General features: G+C 45.1%; 1 protein-coding gene across 1 annotated transcript in view; it reads right to left on the bottom strand.

The window, feature by feature from the left end:
• The window catches only part of TENM4 (teneurin transmembrane protein 4), a 396,776-nt gene that overhangs the window by 134,974 nt on the left and 248,425 nt on the right, over positions 1-13,377 (bottom strand). The window contains exon 11 of the mRNA XM_068554555.1: positions 10,273-10,473. Coding sequence (XP_068410656.1) covers positions 10,273-10,473 — 201 coding nt within the window. The remainder of the gene's footprint in view (positions 1-10,272; positions 10,474-13,377) is intronic.

Below are 13,377 nucleotides of genomic sequence, written 5' to 3'. Positions count from 1 at the left end.
GGAGCTCTGTAAAATGTAAATAAAATTTCCATTCAAAGGATAGTTATTATTTTAAAATTACAAAGTTACCATACCAGCAGTTTGATTCAGGAAGACAGCCAGAGATTTTGTACAAGATATCAGCTTGGGCGTCCAAATAGAAACCTAATTCTGAAGCCCAATTTCAGGAGGGCTTACATTTGCATACTGAAGAGCTCCAGTTGCGACAGAAAATGTTCCAGGGCTGTCGGGGGAAATTCTACTAAATTACAGAGCTGCCAGCTTCTGGTTTATCAACCTTTGACTCTGGCAGTATTTAGTAGCATGCCTGTTTGGGCCCAATTTCCCAGGCTTTGATTAAATGTTAGGAAGTAACCATCTCATTGTGTCTGAACCTCCACACTACTTCCCAGACAACTGGTGGGCTCTTCTCTGCCTCCTTCTGACACATCCACTTCTTTCTCTGCTTCATTGTCAGTCTCTTGGATATTTATTATTCTGAACTTTGATTTTAGGCTGTCACTTGCCGTCGGGAAAGGGCACAGGAAATGTCAAGTCTCAACGGACATGATTCCTTGGGTGAAATTCTAACCTCGAGTTTCCCCTCCCATAACATACCTATACAGAAATAGCCCAGTCTGATCATTTCCTTTTGATGTTTAATTGGATGTCGGTGCTGTGCTTTCTGGGTTGAGAAGCTAATGCTTCTCAGAGAGGGAACAATTCCGTCTGCACAAATGAGACTTGTAACAGGGGAGAATGCTCAACGCTGAATCTAATTTTCTCTCCCATCCATGAACAGAAGACAATTTCTCTGGCATTACAGCATCTCACTCAGTCTTTCTGTCATTAGTAAGAATTAAATTCTGTTCCCTCAAATCTAAACGTAATTATATTTTGCCTCGTAAATAAAACTGAATTACCATTTTCAAAATTTAGCACTAATGCAACTGCTATGTTTAGAGCTTTAATTTTTTTTTAACCCTGTTGCTACTTTCAGCTTTTTTAAAAAAAAAAAATTGGGCTTATTTTGTTATCAATTGTGACATTTGATAACAGAGCTTTTGAGTCTGAAATCTGAGTCTGAATTTTAGAAGGTCTCGCTAAGCTGAGGCAGGACCTAGGCCATGCTGCACTGAGAGAGTTAAAGAAAGAGCCCTGACGTGGAGTCTGAGAGGGAAATCTTCAATGCGCACTGAAAGATTTTTTAATTTGAGATTTTCAGCAAGACGTTGAGGGGACTCCATGGCTGGGGGACACTGCCTGCCTCTCTGGCCTCACTTCCTCAGCTCCTACTCTCCAGTGAGACTGAAGGAGGACCGCTCTGTACTTCTGCACATGCTGTTCCCTCTGCTTGGACGGCCCTCCCCTCCTTTGCCACCAGGAACCCCACCTCAGTCCCCTCTCACAATCTGGCTCACAAGTCTCCATCCTGGGGAAGACCTTCCCAGGTTCTTCTCTGCCCCCCTCCTGCCCTCGTGCACCCCAAACCCACCATAAATGCGTCGGTCAGAGGCCTTAACACCACATGACTCCGTGTCACCTCCTGAATGGCCTGAGGCATGTTGATCCCCGGGGCCTAGAATGGTCCGGCACAGGAGAGGTCAGGAAGGATTGTGAGTGAATGGAGTGGACGTGCGTGCTTGTCAGCAGTGGGTGTGCTTCCGCAGCTGTTTTGGGGTGTTCTCTGCGGAGGCTGTGCTCCTCTCTGGAAAAAGCTCAGGAAGCTCAGTCCCTGAGCAGAGGCCAGTGTTAGCGCCGTAGGGCCCTTGTGCTGGTGTCTGGGGATAAATGTGTCAGCACATTAGTGACTCTTCACTTAGACTCGATGACCAGAGTCGGGGGCTGGGGGAAAGGGGTTGGGTAGAGAGTCTCAGTAACCACAAGAAAACCGAGCCTCCGAGAGAGAAAGCAAGTTGTTCAGGTCACATAGACTCCAATCCAGTTCTGGCTCCAGACCTTCACCATATAAACTGCCCTCAAACTTAAATTGCTTAGAGTTGAAGGACTGTTTGGCTAATTTAGATCTAGTCATGCATTCTAAAAATATACATTAATACTTTATTTATTGAGTGCGTACTGAGTACCAGCCACCATGCTAGGCATTTTACATATACATATTAAAACTAATTTGAAAAACAGCTCTGCAAGGCAGGTATCATTAGCCATATTCTTTGGATAAAGCTCAGTCTTGAAAATCTAGCTTGGTCCCACTCCAAATCCCATGCAATTCTTTCTGACTGCACATGCTACGCCCAAATCCATACCACTGAATCTCTAAAAGATCTCTACCTGTTATTCCATGAAACCCAACTGCAATGAAATGATAAGAATCATAAACCACCAGCATGAGCATTTTACAATCAAAATCTCTGCCAGGTACTGCTTCTGGGAGCCAGCAACTCAAAGGAATAAAATGTAGTGAGAGGGCCCTCTCAAATAAGGGTCATTTATGGAAGACAAGATTGGAGAGAGCTCATAGAGAACTGGAAACGAGGAATGAATTGATGAGGCTGAGGACAGAGATGCCTGGGCTGGGGTGGAGGGGAAGGAAGACCCGCGTGAGAGCCAGTGAAGGGGCAAATGATGGGTTTAAGGGATCGAATCTGATATGGTATTCTGGAAAATGCCACAGAGCCTGAAATCTTCTTTAGAAGATTTAGAAGTCATTAGGCTCTGAAAGAAAGGTAGACTTTTCCAATTTTAAGGACCATCTCAGAGAGGTTAAATTCCTCCCCTTTTCTAAGGCAGCTCTGAACCAAGAGGATGAAAAGCCAACTAAAGCACTTGAGGGGGTGGGTGTGGGGAGGGAGTCCTTCTGTTCCGCAGGGCTACTGAGCGTGCCCCCTTTATGCAAAACTGATGAGGCACCCAGCCCAGCAGGACTACTCCCTGGGGAAGGTGGCTTGAAGGAGGTGAAATGATGCCAGCTCTTATCCGGGAGGGGTTCTGGCTGGCTGGCACTGCCCGTGAAATGAACATGGGCTAGGTATGGAAAGTGAAAGAAGGGGTCCAGGAACTTGGTTTTAGCTTTGCAGAGTGTTATGGGGGCGTGGGGGGAGCGGATAAGGTTGGGGGTCGGTGGAATCCTCAGAGAAGGGATTAGACTGTCCAGCTGGTAGTGTGCTGGGATCTTCTTGGGCAGAGCCTTTGGCTGTAACCCCTCATTCTTCTTTGATAATTCCCTGGATAAGTCATTCATTCAATAATCACTAGACCCTAACGGCTGTCAGGCCATGCACTAGGGAGAATGACAGACACTGACTTCGTGGGGTTCACAGTTTGGCAGGAGAGAGGCACATTTATAATACATGGCTCAGTACACCAAAGAGCTTAGGAGAGGCCTTGAAGCCAGACCTGGGTTGCATCCGTACTGTGCCACTTTCCAATGGAGAGATGCTGGCAAGGAATTTAACTTAGTTCTGACCTTCAGTTTCCTTATGTGGAAAACAGACCTAGTAATACTTCCTTTATGGGGTTCTTATGACCCTTAACTAAGATAATGGTTGAAAGCACTTAGTTCAGCACCTGGTACATGGTAAGCATTAAGAAATGGACGACTCTCTAATTAATGCTCCATCCTGTGACTTATCAGGAAAAAAGACAAGATTAATGGCAAAGAAACCTCTTTGGATGGAAAGGAGACTTGAGGTAAGAGCTGAGGACTTGGAAACAGAGGGCCTAGATTTAATTCAAATTCTGCCACTGATTAGTCACTTCGGGCAAGTCGTTTCCTCTCTCTAACTCTTTCCCATCTGTAAAACAACTGCAGTAGCAATCACCACCACCATCACTACCATCATCATCACCACTATTATCACCATCACCACCATTACAACCACCATCATCACCACCCCCATCACTACCATCATCATCATCACCCCCATCACTACCACCATCATCATCACCACCCCCATCATCACTACCATCATCATCGTCACCACCCCCATCATCACTACCATCATCATCATCACCACCACTATCATCACCAGCACCAGCACCATCATCACCACCACCATCACTACCATCATCATCACCACTATCATCATCATCACCACCATTACAACCACCATCATCACCACTCCCATCACTACCATCATCATCGTCATCATCACCACCATCACCACCACCCCCACCAATACTACCATCATCATCGCCACTATCATCACCGTCACCACCACCATCATCACCATCACCACAATCATCACTACCATCATCACCATCACCACCATTACAACCACCATCATCACCACCCCCATCATCACTACCATCATCATCATCATCACCCCCATCACTACCACCATCATCATCACCACCCCCATCATCACTACCATCATCATCGTCACCACCCCCATCATCACTACCATCATCATCACCACCACTATCATCACCAGCACCAGCACCATCATCACCACCACCATCACTAACATCATCACCACTATCATCACCATCACCACCATTACAACCACCATCATCACCACCCCCATCACTGCCGTCATCATCATCATCATCATCATCACCCCCATCACCACCACCATCATCATCATCACCACCACTATCACCACCATCACAACCACCATCACCACCAGCGTCCCCAAAGACTGAAGCAGTGAAGTTCCACTGGGCCCACAGCTGAGGGCAGAGGTGTGTTGGGGGTGGCAGCAGGACATATAACCTGTGCTCTTCCAGCCCACAGGAATCGACTTAAACAGTTATCTTATATGGTTTGTCAGGAACAAAGACCACATCATGAGGCAGGATATAAGGAGGAATTTCTGAGATGAGACGGCAAGCCAAGCTGCTGAGAACCCAGAGGCCTGAGTAAACACTTGTGTAAAGTCTGACTTCACTGTTTCCACAAACCTAACCAAAGTGCTGGGAAACTTGTCAGCTCACATTTCATTACAGGCTGGTTGTTGAGTGCAGGGCATGTTGATTTAAGCTGCTTTCATTAAATCCTGTTCTCCATGCCAAACAGCAAGACTCTCATCTCAGGCAAGAGATGGTCCTCCTTCCTAGGAGGGCCAGACAGCAGGGGCCCATTTCTGCCAGCCCCACCACCTAGAGTCAGTCCTATAGGATGCGTCTTGCGGCCTGCAGCTCCTGGTGAGAAGGCTCTGGGCAGTGCCTGTGCCAGCCCTGCTGTGCCAGGAGCAAATAACGTAAAAGGTGTGACTTGAGCTACCCTTGCTGGGTGTCTGACTTGTGCCAGCTGCCGTGCTAACCACTTTCTCCATATTTTCTCACTAAATCCTTACAACAATCCCATAGGTAATTTACCTAAAGGAAAGGAGGGGAAGCAGCTTGCTGAAGGCACTCAACTAGTGAGAAGCAGGTCCCCTGAAATGAAGTTCAGTGCCTGTTCACCACCCTGTAGCTGCAGCCCTGAGTACAAAGACAGCTCCCTGGCTACAGCGGCATCTGCTCAGTGAGGCATCTCCTGCTTAGCCTTAGGGCCCAAACTCCATCGTTTTCAAACAGCTTCCACTCAGTGAAAGTGCCCTCAGAAGGAAAGGAGAGGAAGACGTGAGGTGCTCCACCTCTACAGGCCCTGTTCTCGGGCACACCTGCATTATACAACTTAATCACCACATGACCCTCTGAAGTGGGCACTGTTATTATCTCCATCTTTCAGATAAAGGAACCACAGTTGGACTTCCCTGGTGGCGCAGTGGTTAAGAATCTGCCTGCCAGTGCAGGGGACATGGGTTGAAGCCCTGGTCCGGGAAGATCCCACATGCTGTAGAGCAACTAAGCCCGTGTGCCGCAACTACTGAGCCCACGCGCCTAGAGCCCATGCTCTGCAACAAGAGAAGCCACTGCAATGAGAAGCCTGCACACTGCAATGAAGAGTAGGCCCCGCTCGCCGCAACTAGAGAAAGCCTGCATGCAGCAACGAAGACCCAACACAGCCAAAAATTAAATAAATAAATAAATAAATAAATTAATTAAAAAAAAAAGAAACCACAGTCAAGAAAAGTCAAGTCCCTTGCTAAGGTCACACGGTTAGCACGTGCAGAGCCAGGATGGAGCCTAGGCAGGGATAGCCAGGACAGTAGGGAGAGAGAACCACCGTCAACGCGCTTTCACTACCCTTCAAACTGACTTCCGGTGGGAAGTGAGAGCCAAGGAGAAGCTATGGCCATGGGGAGGCAGCGTGGGGTGCTGGGCAGCAGGGGGTCCCCAGGCTGGGCTCGGACTCCCAGCTTCGGCAGGCTCAGGGTGTCTCAGGTAGGTCACCGAGTCTCAGGGTGAGGATGGGGATGGTACCATACCCGTCATCCTGCCTCAACAGCTGTTGTTGCTGGTGTGTGTGTGTGTGTGTGTGTGTGAAAAGGAGAGAGAGAGAGAGATCTTTGTATGCTTTGAAGCACTCAACAAACACAAATTGTTATCACTATTGCAAGGGGAGACAGGAATTTTGAAGTCATCTTTTAAATTCCTGGCCTTGTGGCAATCATGACACTGTTTTAGTCAGTTATAGGTTAGAGATTTAAAAACTATAATCCACGTTTCTGAAAGGGCACCTTCCATCTTGCCTCTCTCAAATGTCTCCGTTACTATCAAGGGCTCTCTCCAGTGCGTGCTGTAATCATGCTCATAACATAGCTAACATTAACTGAGCCCATATCACGCGCTGAGTAGCGTGCTACGTGCTTTTTTACCTTATCTTAAATAATCCTCCAAATAATTATTTTCCAAATACTAATCCCAGAAAGTAGGTACGCTTGTTATCTCCGTTTTACAAGTTACAGAAGTGAAGCAACTTGCCCAAAGTTATAACTAGTAAGCAGCAGGGCCAGCATTTGAACCCAAGACTGTCAGACTCAGAGACTCTTCTTATCACACGGAGCTCTCTGCCTTAGCTTGTGAGGCCATCTGTTTGACAGCAGCTATGGGGAGTGAGAGGCACAGAGTTGAGGAAAATGAGCACTCGCAATTCTATTTAAGGCCCTTGCAATGGGTCTGCTGTCTCCTTTTACAGGGCCAACTCAAGAATGCCTAGTGATCGCACTCAAAGTTACACCTGCCTCCGTCAGAGGCTGTGGAATCTCATCAGGGATTAACAATGCATGGACAGTTATAGTTCTATCAGAAACTAGCTTTGTGGCCACACAATGAACAATACAACCCAGTGTAGCTTTCGGAGGAGCATTCCTTATATTGCTATAAACAGAGCTGTATATAAAGACTTATTCCTAAAGATGCAGACGTAGAGAATGGACTTGAGGACACGGGGAGGGGGAAGGGTAAGCTGGGACGAAGTGAGAGAGTGGCGTGGACATATATACACTACCAAATGTAAAACAGATAGCTAGTGGGAAGCATCCACATAGCACGGGGAGATCAGCTCAGCGCTTTGTGACCACCTAGAGGGGTGGGATAGGGAGGGTGGGAGGGAGACGCAAGAGGGAGGGGATATGAGGATATATGTATAGCTGATTCACTTCGTGATACAGCAGAAACTAACACGCCATTGTAAAGCAATCATACTCCAATAAAGATGTTAAAAAAAAAAAAAAAAGGAATTATTCCTAAGACATCTGTGTTCGTGATCACGTCTTTACACGAGCTTTGCAAACAAGGATGAAGTCCACTTTAGGCTGCGTATTGAACATCAATTCTCCATTCAATGGGGAAAGGTAATTCAAAGTATTCCAAAGGCACAAATGCTGCACTGGATCTCATTTTTACCAAAGGTCTCAACCGTCTTTCCTGATCACCACCAGAACTGTTAATACACAAGACGATGATCTGATGTGAGCTTCACTTTGTTTCGGCAACGTGGTGTGGTGGGGAAAGTGATTCAGGGTGAAAAACAACGTTGATGGAGACGCTACCACTTCTTAGCCACGTGTCCCTGGGCAGGATTACTTAGAAATTTTCTGGGCCTAAGCTTCTTTATTAGTTGATTTCTCCTCATGCGTTTGTTTGCTCTGTCTCCTGCCCCCCTCTCCAGAATGCAAGCGCGCCAGGGTACAGACTTCCTACCTCTTTATCCCCTCTGCCTTGTTCAGTAAGTATTCACTGAGTAAAGTACTATATAAATTGGTAAAATGGGGATGATGATGCCTTTCTCACAGGGTTTTTGTGTGGATTTAAACAGTGGATACTGTCCAGATGAGATACTAGAAGCAACCACACTTCCTACCTACCAGTACTGTGCTAGGTGGTTCACCTATGTTCTCATCTAATCCTCACCTTGAGAGGGCCTCTAAATCCTAAAGCGCTTATAAACAGAGGGTGCCAATATAAGCATTCTGTGAACTTTATATGTGTAAATTCTGTGGTGAACCGAATACCAAAATTAAGAACACATTCAGGGAACCCTCCTGCACTGTTGGTGGGAATGTAAATTGATACAGCCACTATGGAGAACAGTATGGAGGTTCTTTAAAAAACTAAAAATAGAACTACCATACGACCCAGCAATCCCACTACTGGGCCTATACCCTGAGAAAACCATAATTCAAAAAGAGTCATGTACCACAATGTTCATTGCAGCACTATTTACGATAGCCAGGACATGGAAGCAACCTAAATGCCCATTGACAGACGAATGGATAAAGAAGTGGTGGTACATATATACAATGGAATATTACTCAGCCATAAAAAGGAACGAAATTGAGTCATTTGTTGAGACGTGGATGGATCTAGAGACTGTCATACAGAGTGAAGTAAGTCAGAAAGAGAAAAACAAATATCGTATATTAACGCATGTATGTGGAACCTAGACAAATGGTACAGATGAACCAGTTTGCAGGGCAGAAGTTGAGACACAGATGTAGAGAACAAACGTATGGACACCAAGGGGGGAAAACTGCGGTGGGATGGGGATGGTGGTGTGCTGAATTGGGCGATTGGGATTGACATGTATACACTGATGTGTATAAAATTGATGACTGATTAAAAAATAATAATAATGAAAAAAAAGAACACATTCAATCATGTGTTCGTCATTCATTCACTCATTCATTCACTCATTCATTCATTCATTTGTCAAATTTTATTGGGAAGCTGCTGCGGGCAGGCCTATGCTGAGCCCTGGGAATGTGGAATAAGACACGTTTGCTACCCTCATGGAACTTACCATCTCGTAGAGGATCTGGCCAGAAAGGTGGGTGAGGGCCACACCACAGAGCACCCTAAATATCATACTGAGTTTGGACTTTATTCTGGAGAATGGGTAAAACCAAAGGCCCACCCCTGCAGAGCTCAAGGAGGCACAATGTTCCCCATGGCCTTGCCTCTAGGATGGCCATTGTAATGTAAGAGACAAGAATTCAATGAATCACATCTATCATCATTAACATGGTTAAGGGGCGATGTTTTGACTCTCAAGGCCACCACTCTGAAAGGAATGACGTGAATATAGGATTTGTGAATACTCTGCCCCTCTAAGAGTAGAGGTGTTGAAGGCTGAAGTTCAGGGGAAGAAGAAAAGCATTCAGAGAACAAACGTATGGACACCAAGGGGGGAACGAGGCGGGGGGGATGGGGGTGGGGGCGATGAACTGGGAGATTGGGATTGACATGTATACACTGATGTGCATAAAATGGGTGACTAATAAGGACCTGCTGTATAAAAAAACAAACAAACAAACAAAACAACAACTAATACTAAACTTTCTTTGGGTTATTGGTATGGAAATATGTTAATATAAATGTTTCAGACATTACATGAAATTTCTAAAAATCTTATATGTTCTGTTATAATGTGATAAGTCATAATTCTAGTTATTACTTTAAAATGTATATCTCAGAAATAACTAAATTTCCTTGTCAATTGCATTATTATGAACTTTCATCAAATCTTTAACCGTGGTCATTTCTAAGTCTTTTGTCATTTACAGACAGTTCTGGGTGTACTCTGATGCTTTTGCAAAAATGTTCCTATAAAAGGGTTTCATCTTCAAGGAATTCATGCAAAAGACTCTGACAAGTACAGGTTTCTGGTAACTGACTATACTGCTGAACTGAATGAATAAGCATTTTCAGAACTCTAATGGAAAACTGATGAATTCATCAAAGTGCTAACAAAAGATCAAGATGGAAAAAAAAAATTAATTACATGGGACTGAGTGAACTGATGAGGATGATTATAATTTTTGTGACTTTCTGTTTGAATTAAAAAAATTTTAAAAAAAAGAAAAGCATTCAGAGACATGGGTAACCCCCTGCTACATGACCAAGGTCCGGGTCAGGGCCCTGAACAGGACTGAACGGTGTACACGTCACAGTGGAAACCTCCTCCCTCCATCTAAGCTGTGCCCTTATTCTCCCCACGTTTACCGACAGAACAGTCGTGTCCAGTCCAGTTTGGGTCACAGCTGCAAAGCCCGGTGTCTGGGAGGAAGGTTCCGTGGCCCGAACACTGGTCCAAGCACGTGGCCCTGGGCGTCTCACAGTTGGTGCCTCCCCAGCCCACAGAGCAGTGGCACTCGCCTCTCACGCAGACCCCCCGGCCCGAACACGTGGGGTCCATGCAGTCCACTGCAACACGGAGGAGAGATAACAGAGGTGAGTATCGGACCAGCAAGGGTGAGGCTTCTTTAAGCAAACTGCTATACTTTGTAGTGGAGGAGCTTCACACGCTCAGCGAGAAGGACCCAGATTTCCGTGGAGAGGTCACTTGGTAAGGTGAAGAGAATAACTCTAGCAACGGTAGGTCTGGGTTCCCGACCCTACCCGGTGGTTGACTGTTTAACCTCTCAAGTCTCAGCTCCCTCACCTGTTAAGACGTGCATACATATTTGTACCTCTTGACTTGAGGGGTGCACATAGTAAGACATATGTGTAGAGCAGCCAGTGCCTATCCTAGATGTCTGTAACAACTGCAACAATGGAGGACAAGACTATTTTGTTCATGTCTGTATCTCCAACCTCCTAGCACATGGGAGGTGCCCGAAACATCGCTGGAGAACAAACTATTAGTATTTACCACTTCATAAATGCAGTTTTATTTCCGCGAATGTGGGATTAAAATAAAGAGATTCCTTAATTTAAATGAGAATTTATTTTGCATTTAAATTCCCTTAGATTTTACCATCTTCCCAAAACTCTGGAGAATGATACAAACTTTCACACCTCATTTCCCAGACACACATTTGTCTGGAAATGTTTCCAGGCAAACATTTCAATGACTATTCAAAATTATATACGATGGCTGTGTTCAGCTTCTCCTCAAGTGGGGGGTGAACTACAAAGCTGTAGCTCACGGCCAAGCAAACGCCCAAGCAGGGCTCTTAGGGCCCAAGGTCAAGGTGGTCTCTAGAGACCTCCCAGAAAGAGGGAGGAGAATAATATTGTGGGTTACCTGCTCTCTGCTTATACAGTAGGAAGTATCTTACATACTTCACCAGATTGTTTTCTCAATAACCCGATGAGGTACAGAGGAGAAAATTGAGGCTCAGAGAGGTAAATAATTTATATGGGATCATAGAGCTAAACTCTGCTGGAGAGGACTCTGAAGACAGGTCTGTCTGATTCTGAATCCAGTGATATTCCTGTTCCTGGGGCTGATTTTCCTAAGTCAAAGCTTTAGTTATGGGGTTACACAAAGTAAACAGAGCACTTCACGGAAAAAAGAAGAAGAAGGGCATTGAGGGCTAACTTAGCAGGTGGCTCCAGTGCATGCAGAAAGTGCGAAAGGCAGCAGAGAGGAGACAGAACCAGCAAAGGGCTTGTCCATGTTCTCTACTCAACCAAAGAGTTGCTAGATCATTGTAGGGAGGGAGGGGATTCTATCCGTCTTGCCAATGGAAGGGGAGAGTGGAGTCCTGATGGGGCCCAACATGCAGCTGTTGTTAAAAGTGTTGATGGAGCTGCTATGAATGTAGTCAGGTTCCTCCTTGTAGGGGCTCAGGAGGAAGCCGTATGCTGCTGAGGAAAGAATTTAGCATTTGACTCTCTGAGGTCCTAAGTTCAAAGGTCACAGGACAAGCTGTAATGGTTCCATGACCACGGTCAAGTCACGTACCTGCTCTGAGCTTCCATCTATAAAGCAGGTCTGGTCAAATTACCTACCTCTCAGGTGGCTATGAGGACCAAACGACACTGACGATTTGAAAGGACAGTATAAACTGTAAATTGTTGCAAAGAAGTTATCTGTCCATTTTATCAGGACATTCAGTAGCATGACTTGGGCAGACTGTGGTCAGAGCTCATTTATAATTCAGACGTGCTTTTACTTTATTTATCAATTAAATTTTATAACCCAGTATATTTGACTTTTGCACAAAAGAGTGGGGAACTCGGCCTGGGTATACTAGAATCACAGACACAAATGGGCAGAGACTTTACAAAGAGCATCATTCTGGGAACAGGCTGTTCATTTTGAGGGTCACCTCATTAAGAAAGCTCTTTCACTATCTGGGTTTTTAAAGGAGTTCAACGTAATTACTTCAATGATAAATAGGAAGATCAAAGGTCAGAAGCAACCATTTGATAAAAACATAATAACAAAAACAACAGTAACAATATTAGTGTTAATTTAGTTCCTCTTCTATGCCATATCTTGCTATTGAACCTTTTGTATGCATTATCTCATTTAACCCTAACAACAACCCCTTGAGGTAGATACCATTACTATCCTCATTTTACAGATGAGGAAACTGAAGCACAGAGGTTAAATAACTTGCCCAAGATCACACAGTGGTTTAAGTGGAGGACTTTAAATTTGAAGCACTCTTCTCTGGTATAGATCCCTTGCTATTTCTTCTACAACCTTACTGGTTCCAAAATACATGAGCACATGTATACAGACATAGCACATAGAATGGTTAAAAACAGAAATCAAAAGAAAACAGCACAACGAAAGAAACAGGGCAAAGTGGAAAATTAAGAAAGCCAAATGAAGGCAAAGAATCTCTTTTCTTGCAGTCTCTGGACACCACTTAATAATAATGGTTTAAACATGACCTGTTGGAGTTCCTGGTAATTAAACATGATAAAAATAATAATAGTGATAAATTTTCATGACCTGCCTCAGATCTCAGAACCTCAGAAGGATTATTCTGGCCCATTAGCCTACTATGATAATTCCCTAGATCCAGAGAGTTTTCCAATTTGACAGGAAACGACTCAGCAGTTCCTATCCCGAGGCCTATAAAGGTATTTCCCGTTCAGTGAGTGCCTGGACCCCAGCTTGGGGTGGAAGCTGTCTCTGAGCCGCCCTCGAGGTTGAATCTATAAATCTGCACTGTTAGCGGAGCAGGCTGGAGGGTGGCAAGTTTAGCAAGAGGCCCTCGGCATCACAGTCTTGTTCCTCAGACACAGTAAGTCTGATAGGGACCCAGGAACCAGCAAAGTGAATCCGATGCGCTCAGAAGCTGGTCCAGGCAGGGAAGAAAGAGCAGAAAGAAGTGATGAGAGGCTACCTCCAGGCAATTCATCATC

Source organism: Eschrichtius robustus, chromosome 11, assembly GCF_028021215.1.
Source record: "Eschrichtius robustus isolate mEscRob2 chromosome 11, mEscRob2.pri, whole genome shotgun sequence".
Taxonomy (NCBI): Eukaryota; Metazoa; Chordata; class Mammalia; order Artiodactyla; family Eschrichtiidae; genus Eschrichtius; species Eschrichtius robustus.
This window is presented reverse-complemented; position numbering and strand designations above follow the sequence as displayed.